The 16,280-nt window shown below is 41.5% G+C and overlaps 1 protein-coding gene across 3 annotated transcripts in view; it reads right to left on the minus strand.

The window, feature by feature from the left end:
* Positions 1 to 6,836: 6,836 nt before the first annotated feature.
* The window catches only part of BZW2 (basic leucine zipper and W2 domains 2), a 58,180-nt gene continuing 48,736 nt past the window's right edge, over positions 6,837 to 16,280 (minus strand). For all 3 annotated transcript variants that reach the window (XM_061469219.1, XM_061469221.1, XM_061469220.1), the window contains 3 exons: positions 15,489 to 15,627; positions 8,922 to 9,044; positions 6,837 to 7,293 (listed from right to left, as the gene is read on the minus strand). In XM_061469219.1, the coding sequence (XP_061325203.1) occupies positions 7,265 to 7,293; positions 8,922 to 9,044; positions 15,489 to 15,627 (291 nt within the window). In that variant the 3' untranslated portion in view covers positions 6,837 to 7,264. The remainder of the gene's footprint in view (positions 7,294 to 8,921; positions 9,045 to 15,488; positions 15,628 to 16,280) is intronic.

Consider the following 16,280-nt stretch of genomic DNA (forward strand, 5'->3'; position numbering starts at 1 on the left):
AAGAGGGACTTGGGTGTGCCTGTGAGAGAAACAGCACAAGGGAGAGTAGTATGTGCATGCTGTTTGGTGCAGAAGTGGCAGCATGTAACCTTGATTTTTATGCATTTGCTCTGTATTCCTGTCCTGTTTTTTGTATCCTGTGCTTCTCTCATGACTGCTAGTTCTCTGTCTTTGCAGTGTTGCCAGGTGCTGCTATTTCCCCTGACAAGCTGCTGGCCTGTTTGGGGTCTCTGGAGACTGCATCCCTGTGAATCTGGCTGCTATGATTATTTTAGTACTCGGCACAGATTTCCCGAGGAACAGCAGAATTGTGCCAGCAGATGTTGTTCATGTGCTGTGCCTTCCCTGGGCTCGGCAGGGAGGCTGGAAGGGCACCACGGGGGTTCAAAACCAGCACAGCCCCTGAGTAAGAAAGATCTCCCTTCCTTCATTCCTTCCCTAGATGAGGGGCTGGAGGAGGTGCCACTGCACAGGTGCTTCGACAGCCAGCAGGGGGGCAGGTGGTGCTCACTGCAAGGCATAGAAGCTGAGCTGGGGATGACACAATGTTTCCCCAGTCTTTTTGGAAACCTGGGCCAGCCTGGGAGGGAGAGGAATGTGAGACATCAGGTTGTGTGAGAAGGATCGGTCTGCGAGTTGAAGGTTTCTCCATGTTGGATTTACTGAATTACATGTTTTGTGAGGGGAGAGAGAATTCAGTACGTTCTCAGCTGGGTAGAGGATAAGAAACCCTTTGATTACAAATCAGCCCTAATGATTTCTTCTGGAACAGCTTTACAGGTTCAGAGGTTTTTGGATTCACTAATGTCTTAAGCTGAAAGCAAAACGCAGAAGATGTGAAGTGTGTGATAGCAAGAAAAAAATAGTGTCATCTCTGTTAACCCCAGAATCCCACTGTCTTGATAAAACCAAGAAAAACATTTTTATTGTTAAAATGCAGGTCTGTCCATGCAATGCTCCTATCTCTTGACACCAGAGAAATTTCTGGTTGTGGAAGTATAGTCTCATCACCAGGCTCTTTCAGAACATCTCTTTGCACTGTGTTATCCCAAGGGCCTAGATCGTAGGGGCAGAAAGGGACGGATTTGATGCAGGGAGGGCACCCAGCCACATGCTAAATACCACACTCTCCCAGTTGGTGCAGTGCTATCTATGACCCTTAAGCAAAGATGGATAAGTCTGAGTCTCCTGTATTTGAACTTCTTTTGGTCATCAACAGAGTAAAAGAGAGATTCTGTGACTACTTTTAACCTTCCACTGACGTGTCTTCTTTATTCCAGAACGTATAAATTATCTGCCTGCACATTTCCCTGTAGAATATCCTTCAGCGTCACAGATCCCATCTATTTTCTCTCAGGTGGTCTTGTGGATACAAATCTAACTGAATTTAACAGCAGTTGTTCTCAATTGGTTTTTGTTTCAAGGCTGTTACTTCTATTTTGGACCTGGAGAAGGACTAATGTACTTGAAAGCTTATTGATTTTTCTCAGCTAGACTAGCGGGTCTAATAACATAGGTCTGGCTGCAAACCTTATTTTGGTCATATCCTTGGATACATCAACAATACCGTTTTGTTACTTCTTCTGGCATAATTTGTAGCTGTCAGGGTTATGCAAATATCCCAGCAATAACAGTAATGATATGGAGAGAGTTATGCTGGCCTGTCAGCAATGTTCCTAAACCTCATCGGGGAAAATAAACAGAAAAATCTCAGGCAGCTAATGTACTGGAAGAGACTGCAATGCAAATACATCTTAATCATCACTGTGAAGTTGCCATGGTATGGTCATTTGTTCATTGTGGGTTGAATCTTTACTTTTTTTATCCCTGTGTGTTACTAAATCAGAGAAATTTGATGTTCACAGGGTTTTTTTTTCCCTGCTAGTGGAGTTCCAGAGCAGTTTGCAGTTTCCCTGGAGTCCCATAGGGTGAAGGGTGCTGGACAGTACAGAAGCAGACACTTGAGTCTTGTAACACCATCAGTAGCAGTACTAGCAATGAGTGCAGCACACAGAGGCAGTCATTAACATTGAACTGCTAAATGAGACACTTGGACTGAGGTAATTGAGTTTTTGGCAGCCAGCAGCTGTGTAAGTGACAGATCCAAGTACCAAAATGTTACCTGTCAGTCTGCAGCTGTGTCACATCAGCAGTTCCAGCACTGGCCTCTTGCTGACTGGGAGAAGATGGTGGATTGTGGCACATGCAGTTCATCAACACCTCTCCTGCAAATAGGGGACACATCCTGTGTATGTCTGAAAACAGATGGTCCTGCTCGGCCATGGCTGAGGCTTGCACAAGTACGTTGTTCTCTTGCATCCCTCATGGGAGGGGCAGCAGGGAAGCAAGCTCTTCACTCCCCTTTTTCTCTGGGTACTAAGGACACTGTTCTGCATCTGAAACCCCTGCTCCTGTGTGGAGTGACATGATTCCTGCCAGGAAAAAATAGCAAGTGGGTAGGTCATCAGGTACACCATCACAGCTAGTTCCGTCCCACAGACCAAATACAGGTTACACACACAGGGTGTGCTTGTCTGCCTGAATCACATCTGCAGGCATTGTCGTAACTTCCCCTCCCTGGATTTGTTTAAAGCTCTAAAGTCCCATGAGGCTGGTAAGGACCAGAAATTAACTTTTCCTTAAATATCACAGCACAAAACCAAAAGAATGGTGGAGATGTGGAAGCAGCCAACCCTCAAGATTTGCCTTTTTCCCCTCCAAAATCAAAAGATGAGGCTTTTTTGGGAAAAGATACACTGACATAATTTGTCCTTGTTTTGAACCAGCACAGCTGAGCCAGCACTGAATGGTTCTCTGCAGTTAATCCATGTAATATTATTTGTGGCTCTTTTTGAGAAAGGTCTGGTTTGTCTTTGTCCACAAGCCTTATTTTAGATAATTGGAAGTCCCATTTTTAAGTGCAAATGTGATTTTAAAGGCAGTTATTCTTGTCCATGAACATGTTGGGAACTTAAAGGAAAGCCTTTGAGGTGGCAGAGGAGACCCATTACTGGGCCATTTACCAGTGCCTCAGTAAGGGCATATTTGAGAGCAACAGGTTCTGTTCTTCTCCATGTGCTGTTCAGACAGGCTCTGCGAGGCTGGGTCATCACATGCCCTGCATCTGCCACCACCCCAGGGCTGACCCTGCTGGATCCTGAAGCTCACAATTTGAGGAAGGTGTTCCAAACAGAAGCCAGAGATCAGCAACCCCACTGAATCCCCGCTGAAGGGAATTTTTATTTAAAAAAGAAAGCTAAAGAGGTGAAATAATGCATAGCTAAGACATATTAAAAGGAAACTGAAAGCAATTCTAACACCTAGATAATCAATTGTGCTTTTTCTTAAACAATCTTAGTTGCCCAACTATTTCTTACAGCACAGGAAGGGAGAAGGCTAAATCACTTGTTTCTCCGCTTGTCACCTCAGTTACTCGTACACAGTAGAGTAAATTCCAAGCAGCAAGTGATTGTGTTCAGGCTAAAAGTATTATATTATTTATATTATGTATAAACAAAGCTTCCAAGTACTGGCGGTGTGAATTTTCTCCACCACGCCTTTTGGCACAGGTCTGACCACTGGGTTTGGGTTGTGCTGGCCAAGCAGGCAGGAGGGATGCTGGCACAAAAGGTCATTACCACATGTCCTGGGGGTAAATATCTATCAGCCAAAACATGGTATGGGTTAAAGCAGGATTGCTGCTGAAAATGCTGAAGGGTGTGTCAACCCAGTAATCATTTGTGATCTGTGGGATTGAGCCCCCTTTGTACAAGGCCTGACACAGTCTGACAAGCCTGCAATGCAGTTAAGTAGTCGAAGCAGTAAGATGGTAACCGTATGAACATCTTTCAGACTTCTAGCCAGGGCATTAACCAAGGAGACCATAAAACCCAACTCACTATTGCATCCCAAGGAAGATGCAGTCCCTTCTAGAGAGCATCTGCATGCTAGAATGTTTTAAAATTATATAAATGGGCTCTCTTAATTAAAACCTCTGCATGATTTCAGAAGGGAGAGGCCCAAAGGGAAGAAACATTCAAATTGAATAATCCCCATTTTAAAGGGCATTCTATTGCAATCTGATGTTAAGAGATATAATTCCAACATGCAGATTCCACTGATGTTTCAAAATTAAATCCAATATGTTATGTGAAGCACATTTTCTATGAAGTATCTTTCCAACCCTAACTATTCCATGATTCTATGATTTTTATAAGACAACTGATTCCATATTTGAAGAATATATTTGGTCTTGACTGTATCTTTCATTTCTTTAGCAGAGAAACACTAATTCAAGGGTTGTGTTAAAGAAATGCTTTGGGTTGTGGATATTTTTAAGTGAAATGCAGACTCTGTGAAGGCTTCCAGGGAAGGGTGCTTTGCCTGAAGAGTGTCACATCAAAAGCCCTGCGCAGCTTATAAACCATGTTTCTTGAAAAGCTTGATCATTACATGAGTTTATACTGAATTTCAGTCTGGTGCAACCCAGGTCTGTTTATATTTGTGCCCCTACCTAGTTCAGTTACCAGCGTATATGTAAAGTGGGTGAAAACATATGTGTGAAAAATCCCCACGTGAACTAATCTCAAAGATTAAGTGGGGAAGTTTCCTGAAAACTAGAGAACACTTGGTGTCTAAGGAAAATAATAGCATTTTGCTGCATGAGGGCAAGCTGAGAGGAGCTCCTGGGAGCTAAACATTAGACATAGTATGAACACAGAGTCAGGCTTTGGGAATTGTGGAACTGAAAACTGGACAAATACCATCAGTCCAGAGTGCAACTCCTCACTCTGCTCTAAATCACAGGGAACAACTTGGCCAGTGGGGCCCTGTCCTACATCACCTGTTTCTTTCCAACAAAATTTTAAATGGAGCCCGGGGAGACTGTGCCAGTAAGCATAGACTTATCTCAAGCTGGAAGGGACCCCTAAGGATTGAGTCGAACCCAGTGGGTGCCTGGCCTTTTAGGTACCTGAATGTCAGTGAAGTGGATCCAACTGAGCATGAGTGAGCTTTGCTTATAGCCACTGCAAGCTGAGGGCACAGACTCAAGCAGGCATCCTGTACCTGCTGCCTTTTGCCAAGTGCCTCCTGCAGACAATGATGTCTCTCCAGCAGATAATGATGCCTCTCTCCAGCAGATGGCCCAGGCAGCCCACAGCCAGCCTTGGTGTCCTCTGCACCTCCTTCCAGATCCGCACCTTGGGAATAAGGCCGAGTTTTAGAGCATACTGAAAATCAGTTTTACATACACCCAGGTGAATACTCGTAAGGAGCTCAGAAAGCTGCAGTTCTGAATTTGAAATGGCTTTAGCAGTAGTGCTTCTGTATCAGTAATGACTCAACAGGTCAGGAGTGCTTGGCAGATTTATTTTCTATAATAACAAAGACTGAAATGGAAAGCGTGCAGCCACAGCATCCATTCTGCTTTTTAATACGACTGTCTTACTGTCTTCTCTAAGTTACTGGAAATACCCACATGGCATATTTCCCCTTCCAAAGGGGAAATACCTGTTAACAAAAATAAATGCTGTTCTAGGGAAAGCTGGCATTCAGCAGCACTGGATTTCCACTTGCTGTTTGCTGTTTCCAGTAAAGCTAGATACATACTGAGACGTTTACAACCCCATTACAACTGTGGATTATATGAAGAGTTGACTTCTCTATAGAAAACTGTACTATCTGTTAGGTTATTGGTTTCTAATGACAAAATACAGCATTTCATTAGTTCATTATGCTCTTTCATAGGAATACAAGGGTGTCTTTTCTAAAGCTTACTAATCCTCCAGTCACTCATACTTCATGTGGATTTAACTCTATGTTAAAGGGAAGGATACACAGTGTTTTAAGTAACACTCTTAAAGAGAAGATGAACTGGAGTGGTGCAGTGTGCTGCTAGAGTCATTGTGTGTCATCAGCATGGTTAGACGCATGGACAGCGAAGTAGGGCATGGGGCAGGAGAAGACTGCTTCCAATGAAACTGGACTGGTGAGAAACAAAAAATTAGCAACTGTTACCTGATCAACTACTGTGTGGGAAACAGTGCCAGTCAGGAGATGGTGCTGCACTGTACCTTTGCTGTTGAGTTCACATCCACAAGGCATAACACAGGATTCCAGGGACTCTAATCCTGAGTGCTGTTCCCACAGTGTCAGACCTCTACCTCTGGGCTTGGGTTTTGAGGCTTTCATGCATGTACAAACATGTTCATTGGCTCTGTTTATGCAAAATCCTTGCCAGGTCTCAAGCACTGGAATTGTAAGTGGCATCACATCAAGACATAAGGCGAATATTAAAGAAAGTAAGATGGATCTTAAGAAGTTTACACATTCATTTATGTATTTCAGTCATATGCCTGACTGTAACATCATGCTATGTAAACAAATTTCAGATTTCATATGTAATGACTTCTAGATGTTTTGAAGATAATACTTCTAAAATGAGATGTGTTCTTGCAAGATTTAGCTATTGCCAGTAACTGAGAACAGTATTTTATTCTATCATTTGCATAAATTCTGTACATGCAAAATTGGGACTCCACAGATTTGTTCCTGTATATTTTCTCTGAATTAATTAATGGAATGAATCAACATTTGCTATGGAATTTGGTTAATCTGCCCAAAGTTATATGGTAATATAATCGTATTATGGAAATGTATTAAACATAACATGGGAATAAAGATTAACTAATGATCCAAATTAACTACAGATGCGATTTTGGGGGGTAAGAAGTATGCAAACAGTTTCTTGCCATTCTTGTGCAATTTTCACTTGAAGAATCATAAGAACTTCGGCAAGCCACATTTAGAAAGCACACACATTAACACCACAAAACTAAGATATAAAAGCCATTTATTCAAAAAAATGTGGTGGTGTCAAATCACATACACAAGCCAATATTGAGCTACAAACACAGACCAAACAGTTCTATAAACAAAAATTGGAGTGTTCATATGCCATAGTACCTGAAAAAGACCGTTAATAAAAAGGAGTCCATAAGTATTTCATTTCCACTTTTTCTATATGGCTCCTTGCTGAATGTCTTTGCCTAAGTTAGTGTACAATGAGCCAGAGGTAGAGTCCCAAGTAAAGCATCTAATGCCTCAGGGCTCCATTAAAAACCTTTATTCTTCTAAACAAAAGGAGAGCCTAGCCTATAGTTTTCTGTATGACACTGAAGTAAAGCCTCTTTGCTTGAACATATGGCATTCCCAAGCGCACTTGGCATTAACCTAGATTGAGACTGTGCGTCGTTGAACCGTCTCAGTTCTCCTCCCCTTCAGACTCCGACTCTAGAAAAGAAGAAAGTAAAACACTTCACACAGGTTGCACAAGGTCAGTGATGTTACTGATTCTAGAAAAATAACAAGATACCCTTCCAAAATCTTCATCACACCTAGTACTTCCTAGGAAATATTGGCAGACCAAGTAAGCCAGAAAGAAACACACAGCTTCAGAAGACAAAGATCTACTCTGCTAACCCTCTACGGTGGACCTCTTCATTCATAGATCTAACACTAAATTTTAACCAGATTGCTGGCATTATTATTCTAGTCCTCATCTGCAGAGTCATGCAATGTATATCTGAGCTGAGTTTAATAAGGGATCAGCCTTATTTTCTTGCTCTTCTAATCTCTGAGCAGGCTGTATTGCTACCATCTAGGAAGCACTCTTTAAACTGTTTGCTCCGCAAATATCAATCATCATCATACAGCTTATCTAGAAAGGCATATGTGGTGTTACGCTACAGCAGGTAGGAAATCCATACAAACTTCTGATTTCTACAGCATAAAAGCAATTTAGAGGTAGAAACAGGAACAGAATTTAGAAATCAGAACCTATATGGTGTTTTTGTCACCTAAAGCTACTCTGCATCATATTGTACTTCCTATCTGTGTCCACCTGGCAGGAAGGGCTTCCTGCCAACAAATACTATGCGTTGGATCAGACTGCTCAGAGCAAACATGGTCTGCATGTTCTCACAGCAGCCTTTTGTCTTCATTTGTACTGGACTTTGTAATTCAGGACATCTGGCAGAGGGGACATGCAGGAAAGGATAAAAATAAAGAGCAGCATTAAGGCATACAAGAAGACAACTAAAAGGGGGAAAAAATGCTCAATTAGCCCAAGATTTGTAGTCCAAAGTCTTAAGTGTGAAAGGAGCTAATGTATTCATACTGTTACCTGCACATGTGAATTGCTGCAAAGTTTATCTGCTCCTTGGCATTGCAACATATTCCATCCAAGTTTCTAAAACTAATTACATTAAATAGTTGCAAAGAACACTATTGATTATATCCTTATCTATTACACATGGATTGATCTTCCCAATTAATGTGGAATTCCTTTTCCATGCAAAAAAAGTAACTTACTTATTCAGTACAAACCAATGTATTTTCCTATGCAGAACATGAGAAAAACAGTGTTAGAGACTAAAGAAACTAGTTTCCCTCCCCAGTAACCACTGTGAAGCACCAAAACCAGCCTGCATAATCTTAGTCTGACCATTCAGCTAAAAGTAATTTCAACTGCAGTGGCACAGGCTTATGATACATTCACATTGCCAGCACAGATGATAATAGCAGAAAAGGCACTGATGCAGAAAGCTGTTTGGTTACATGTGCTAACATCAAGGTGCTTTATGCTGTCATCAGTGCAGTGCTCCTCCCTGCAGAAGCTTCAAGAATTTATCTACAGACAAGTGGTACCAGATGACTTAAGGACTTCACAAGGTCACAGTAAACATTAAAAATCAGCAAGTGTTGTTAGGCTCAAGCATGATTGGAAACAATTTGGAGCATTGGTGCCTGCTGTTTCCTGTTCTAAGTCTGTATACTTCATAGGCCTGGTACAACCAAAACCTGAAAAAATACATTTAATCTGTGAACAGACTACCACCGTTCTCTAAATGAACCTGTACCTTCTTCAGCATTTTGCAGCCACTCCACAAATTTCTTCATCTGGTCGAGAAAAACACTTTTGCCTTTAGCAACATGTGCTTCTTTATACCACTTGAGGATAGCTTCTTCACTCAGGACATCAGCTGAAACACAGAGCAGTGTTTGTAAAAAAACAGTGTAATTTTTCAGAGGTTAGAAGACTTTGAACACAAGAGAAGATTTATTTTAAAGGCAGCATAACAAAAGTTAGTATGATCACAGTGGCACAAACTGTGTGTGAACTGTATTGGGGTACAACTACAGAATATGATACATATAAGGGATTCCAGATGTAATAAAATGTGCAATATATTAGGCTTGAAATAAAGTACCAAATATTATACTTCTGTAAAAGAGAGTTTTCTATTCATCTGAGTTAAATACACCATGTGAGATGGCTGGATTAAAAAATAAATAAATAGACCAGTTTGCACATCTGAGAAGCTATCACAGTAAGAAATCCCATGATTTTTTCTGGCTGCTGGAACACAGAACTGTGCACGGTTGCAGAAATCTGAAGTGACAGATACCTCCTGATTGAACAGTTAAAATCAGCCAGCAGGGGATTTCTGCAATCATTTTACCCTAAAGGTTTTCTATTGTTTTTAGCTAGTAAGTTTTAAGGTCACTATTCAGACCACCCATTTTAAGGGACCAGCTCAGATGGACAGCACTGCTGACATTATTATGTCAAGCACCAAGAATAAAATAGCTGTCAGTGAGGGAATGTGAGGCTGAGTATGATTCAGAATAAAGAAATCCTAATGAACAGCAAGGACACTTTACTGTTTCTAACAGATGCAAATTTAGGTCTAGCAACAGACTTCTAGCCCCAGGAACAAAGCTGTGATCCAGCCAAGCCAAATATCTCAGTAACTGATAGCTATGGAGGCAAAACCTTGGATCCACAATGGCATTTTGGCAGTTATGTAATGCAAGAGGCAAGAACAAACAAAAATTAAATTAAAAAAACCCTATTTGTTCTATAAAAGGACTAAAGACAGCTTTCTGCATCTTATCTTCTTTCTGTCTTTGAACAAAATACCCCTCATGCTCTGCAAAATCAACAGACTGATGTCGAGTCCTTCACTGCTTCCCTGAGCTCTTTGGTGCCACCCCACCACCCACGGGGTGTTCACTTGCAGAGGCACCTACCCTGACCATCACCTCCTGCTTCAGCCTAAAGGTTAGAGCAGGTGTGGCAGGGAAGGGAAGAAGGCAAACTGAAATAAATGACACCAAAACTCCAAAGCATCTGATCAAATGAGACAGAGGAGACACATTTCACATATGCCGCTGAGTAACTAACACATGGAAGCAGCCAAGGATACATTTGAACTTAATCAAAACTATCCTAAAACATTCAACAGTAATGGAAAGTCTCCCTGAAAATCTGGAATTTAAGTGTTTGACTGGAAGTTACCTTGTCTCTAAGGCACTCTTCCAAAATAAAACCTCTTCTGCAGTTTGCTGCAACTAGCTGCAAGCTGAAAATGCACAGAAGACAGGACTGCACTGTCTTTAGGCTTTTTTCAGTATATATGAAGTTGCACTTCTGGAATTCTACAAGTGGCACATAAAGCCATATCTTCCTGAAATCACAACTCACCACAATGAACTTTTTCTCCAATTCAACAGAAACACTGGAGCTAAGAAAGAGGTTTCAAACACACTGCATTAAATACTTGCCAGTAGTCTTTAGCAGCAGCTCAAAGGCATTATTACAGCATTCGACAAATCAGGATTTTCATTTAGCAAACCTGAAAATAGTTCACATGGATGCTCATGAAACTGTAGTTTAATCCCTGCATGTAAAAAGCTTACATTCACCATAGCCCTGAAGTTCAGGCACATATATGTGCAGAATCACAGAATCAACTAGGCTGGAAAAGACCTTTAAGATGATGAAATCCAACCATTATGAATTACTCAGGTTGTGACACATCTTATGATCCTTAGAGACAGGCAAAAATATCAGGAGAGATTTCAGGGGAACCCTGCAACCCCAGCTCAAGCTGGCTCTTGGGCATTGTGGCTATTTAAGAACACAAAGTTGCTGCTTAGAAGCAGCTGCAGAAGCCCATTGCTACATTACAGCCTATACTGATAGCATGCAAGGAATTGCTTCCAGGTAGGCTCATACCTCAGTCCAAGAGTACAAGGATTTCAGTTCAGTTTTTGATTGTGGACTGTGGATCTCAATGGGTTTGTTGCCAAACAGAAAAGGTGAACTTTTCCCTCCCTCCCCAAACCTGATAATAACAGCATGTAATCTCACCGTGTGCCCTGAAGCTTAAGCCATTCCCAAGTCAGGTGGATGAAAAATTTGCCTGTGTAACTCCATGGCAATAAGCCTCCTATGCTAACGGAGAAGAACAAAATGCATTCAGCTACAAAAAGGACAACTGCAACTCTCCTTTCATTTCTGAGCAATATTATTTGTAATACATTCATGCCTCCAGTGCTCATAAGAGATGATATTCTCCTGTCAGCAAAGAGATGCTCAATTAAACAATCATGCAGGACAGGGTGCAGTTAATCATAACTCCAGGTTGCTCTGAAGCAATGGGAACACTGAGGCGGACGGGAGGAGGGAGGAAATGATTCATTTTGTATATATATATAGTTATTCCCCATTGAAGTTCATTATAGCTATATTTTACCAGCTGAATGCTGTGACTGTGGGTGTGTGCACATCATTCTCACTGCAGCCCCAGGTGATGTCAGTCCCAGAGAGCTGGTTTTCCTGCAGGTGCAGCCAACTGCCACGCAAACCACCCACAGCCAGAGCCCTAGGGGCATCCCCCATGACAGGGAGAAGCTGAAGACCACAGACTGCAGAGCGCAGAGTCTTTACTGCAGGGTTAACTGGAAACTTCCTTGAAGTTCAGGTCTCAGCTTTGTACTAAATCACCCAGTTTGAATGAATTTCTGCTTTCAACTCAAACCGCATAGCCATGGGCAGGAAAGGGAAAAACACACCCTGTCAGCTGCCAACGCAGTCAATCTGCAGCATTCAACTCTACTGCAGCTAATCCAGTTGGGAGGGCAGAGCCTTAAGGCAAGGGCTCTTACAATGCAAGGAATGTCACCCACAGTACAGCTATGGTCTTTATGGTCAGTTTTTGTTTTATTTTCTGGCAAACTTTTGCATCCAGTACCAAAAGAAAGTACTTGAATAATGAAGATATTTGTGTTTCCTCAAAACCCAAAACCTGTGTATCAAGTGGAATGTGAAGACTCTGTTCTTGGACACGATTCCTGCAGTGTTTCAGAAGACAGTCTGCATCGTTTGGTACAACATCTCTCTATTGCAGGACAGTATCTCTGAGGCCCAATTATGCTGCTGCAACTCAGAGAACTACTTCACATGTACTTGGGTTTTACGTATTTATTTTTTTTTAACCTTTGGTATTTTGTAAACATTGTCTTGAATTCTAATGCAAAAGTGCTCAGAGGGTTTGTGCCTGCTAAGGGTGTTTGCTCCTTCCTCATGAAAGGAATGGTTATTAATTTCAACAGCATCAAGATTTCACATCTGAAATCTCCAGGTTGGACACAGACTAAAAGAAAGGCGATTGTGCATGTGAATATGATAAACGTAATCCCATAACAGCAACACTTACTTTACCCACCATTAAGGGACACACTGCAACATGGAACAGATTAAAAACCACCATCCATCTTATGATACAAGCATAACTAGCAAGGAGGCTGGCAAACATATTAGGTGTCACTCAGGAGAATTCAGCAATTCTTATTCTGCACCTGGCTTTTAGATTATTGCTCACACTGCAGCTGGCAGATTTACAATAGCACTGGCTTTAAGTGATGACCAGAAAAGCAACATTATAGCCAGAGATCAGTAAAAAAGTGGACAGCTTATTTTTCTCTATACTGTACTGGGCACACAAAGATATTATAATGTCAACAAGCTTTAGCTGACTAGAGAACTGCTTTTGCAAATAATATTTACAAGCTGGTGAGAAGCTGCTACCACATAAGGGAAAACAGGGCTTGGGCTTTCATTAAGGGAAAAGTGGATATTCCTCATTTAGAGACAGGATTGTGAAAAACCCAGAACAACAACACAGGCTTTCAAAGACCTTATAGGTGCTAATAAGCCCCATCATTCCTGTTAGTATGTTTAGCTATTTTCAGGTAATTCCCATAGAAGTAAGGGCTATTTTATGATGGAAGCATGGGAAGGACTTAAATGCAAGATGTTGGACATGCTGTTGAGAGCAGTCATAAAATTAGATATGTCAAAGCATGAGTGGCATTTGGTGCCTACCATCATTGATGACTATTTTCATGCCCAGGAAGCACTCCTTCATAATAAGTAATAAGCAATACACTGACCATATTCATGCTGGTAGATAGCTGCATTTCTGTCTGCCCATCCACTGGTACTTCAGATGCCTATATTTCTCATTAAAAAAAAAGTACATCAGGTACCCTGAAACCTTTCCAGATCCTGTGCAGGTTACCCTTGAAGCACAACAGAAAGGGAAACACGTGCGTCTGCTGTTCCCTCACCACTGACACAGCCAAACAACTGTTTGGGGGCTGTTTTCCTTGACTTAGGAAACAGAAGATATGCTGTTATTGGCAACAATGAAGTGTGTCTCTCTAAAGACGTTATGGCTTGTTTCAAGTGGATAGATATAAACTGGGGAGAAGGAGAGGGTGAGATCTACCAGTACTGAAACAAAGAGGAGGCAGGCAGCATGGCTCTGGACAAGCCAAAGCCATGAGCGGTTAAAATTCGATAACATAATGTGGGAGAAACAGGAAATGGAGGACTGGTGCTCCCAGAATCTTCCCTGGTTAATGCCATAATATGTCTCCACTTAATGGACACTGTTTAAATCTACAGCTGCCTTAGGCAGACAGAGCTGATAACTTCTTTACTGTGTCCAGAGCTCAGAAGGGACCTACAGCTAGTGGCTGTAAAGCCAGGCAAGCAGTTGCCAAACAGGCAGCAGCAGGTCTGCCAATCCAGCTTCAGCCTAAGCATGGCCAAGAAGGGCTGGCAGCTGTGCCACTGCATGACTGCATCAGATGGCAGAGGCAGGTGCTCTGGCGTGCCTGCCCAAGATGTTCCAGGCAGGAACAGCGGGACAGCAAGTATTGCACATGCTGGACATGCTAAACTCACAGCTTCTACCCACAGGCCATACGGTAGCTCCAAACACTCTTCTAGATATTATGCAAATCCTAAACGATATTGTGGCACCTGTAGCGCTGAGGCTAAAGCCTTCTCACCCTAACAAGCTTGCCCGAGTACATCTCCAGAGTCAGAGCAAGAGCTCATGGGGTAAGTGGAGTATATGGGAACTGGGTTCTTGGAGCACGGTAGGTTAAACTTACGATTTAGTGATTTATTTTCTTTTTTTAAAATACTTTGGAATGTCAGGGTTACCCCTGCAGCCTAAGGCAGTAATGAATTTACCAAAATTTTGATGGGAATCCTACACAAGACTATTCCTGGTTTAACCATCACTTCTGGTCTGAGTGCACAGCAATTACAGTGCTCATTCACCATGTCCACAGTGAATTTTCTTCTCCAAAGAAAACTGAATAAAGTGCTTGCTGCAGTTTTCAGTTTCAAGTTTGTCCTCGGTCATTAGCAGTGTTTATGAATCGTAGAATTTGAGGGCAGAGGGACAAAGGGTATTGCTTTTTCATTTGATCACTGAAGCCATGCTATATTGACACAAGGATGGAAATAAACCCACATAATTCACTTCCTTCTGAAACCATGAAATTATTTCAACAGTCTGAACTTGTTTGCCTTGAACATGTACCTGGACACAACAGGGTGAACAAAGATCAGTATTGGGTTTCTGCTCCTGCTGATTTTTCTCCTTCAACTATTTATAGCAAGGATGTCAGAACAAACCATTTGGCACCCGTCATGCAGTGCAAGACCATTAGTCTCTATGACAACCTGATCAGAATAAACTTGTGAAGAAGTCAATTTCACAATAAAAATTAAATCTGTCAAACTATGGCACCTGCAAGGAATGGGTAAGGAAAGGAAAGGGGAAAGAACAATAAGGGAAGCTTTTTCTGGCAGGGAGGGAGGAACAAAAAAACCCAATAAAACAACAAACAAACGAAAAAACAACCCACCACCCCAAACCGTAAAATCTTCCTGCCAAAAGGGATTGCACTTCCCAGGTTTCTTAAAGCACAGCTGTAATCTGCTTCTAAATCTGCCAGGAATGTATAGAAATGTCTTCTTAGAACTGTTTTTCTACAAGGACTAAGCTGCATTTCAACAGACTGTGCGCAGTGTGTGGATCCTGCTTATGCTTCTTGACTATGGGTAAGTGCAACAAAGAGAGAAGGGCTTGTTTCGCTTTTCCTGCTGCCACACACTGGTTTGAACTATCAAAGCATAAGGTTATTCCAGAGTTCAGCTCCAACACAACCTTCTCATATGCAATACCCAGAGAACGCCAGTTTTCTGTAATGTCATAGGTGAGTGGTTGGCATAGAGAATCTACACACAGGATACAACAGGGGATATAGACTTTTACCTTTATAGAAGAGTACCACAATCTTCTGAAAGGCTTTCATGAAGTGGATGTTGTCATAACAGTATTCTTGCACCTTCTGAAGAAGAATCAACTCTGACTGGCCTTGAGTGCTGAACACAGCAAGCAGAGGGGCATATTGCTAAAAGGAAGAGAAGGTGAAAGACAAAATGCATGTTAGTATAATGAAAAAGGAAATAAACTAATGCAAATTTTTAATGTATGCATCAATTTAATTCCCAAATCCCTAGGTTTACTTGCCAATTGCATTTACTTAAATGCATACAACACATATACATAAATATCCCTGAGCTTTTGTAAGATGTGCATGCTGTGAGCTAAATTTCAGTACCACTTACAGATACTGAATTTTGTAAAACTAACTTACAAAGTCCACATTTTCGAGTACTGCTGTTTGTACACTTCACAAGGTAGCATGCTGCTAATCCAAGAGTGATATTTATTGATGTTCATAATGTAAGACGTCCAAGAATGAACTGCATGAAAATATAAATCTCTTGTTTCACAGGCATTTCAGAAGTCCCAGGAAATGAAATTAAATTAGTCCAGATTAACTGTGATCAAGTGTTATGATTTTTTTCTCGTTACCACCATCAGGGTATCATGACAACCTTTGCTTTGATAAACATTTTCACATGTTAACATTAGCAGTATTAACTGCTAATGTTATTCTGACAAGACAGTAGCAGTACATTTCATTGTCTTTTCCTGGAGTTTATTAAGATAAACCAAAAACTTCCTTTTTATGCAATTTTTCCCCCTCTTATTTCAGCT

The sequence above is a fragment of the Pezoporus flaviventris genome, unplaced genomic scaffold (assembly GCF_033815535.1).
Source record: "Pezoporus flaviventris isolate CSIRO_AGI_PZ_B2104156 unplaced genomic scaffold, CSIRO_AGI_Pfla_v1 ptg000055l, whole genome shotgun sequence".
NCBI lineage: Eukaryota > Metazoa > Chordata > Aves > Psittaciformes > Psittacidae > Pezoporus > Pezoporus flaviventris.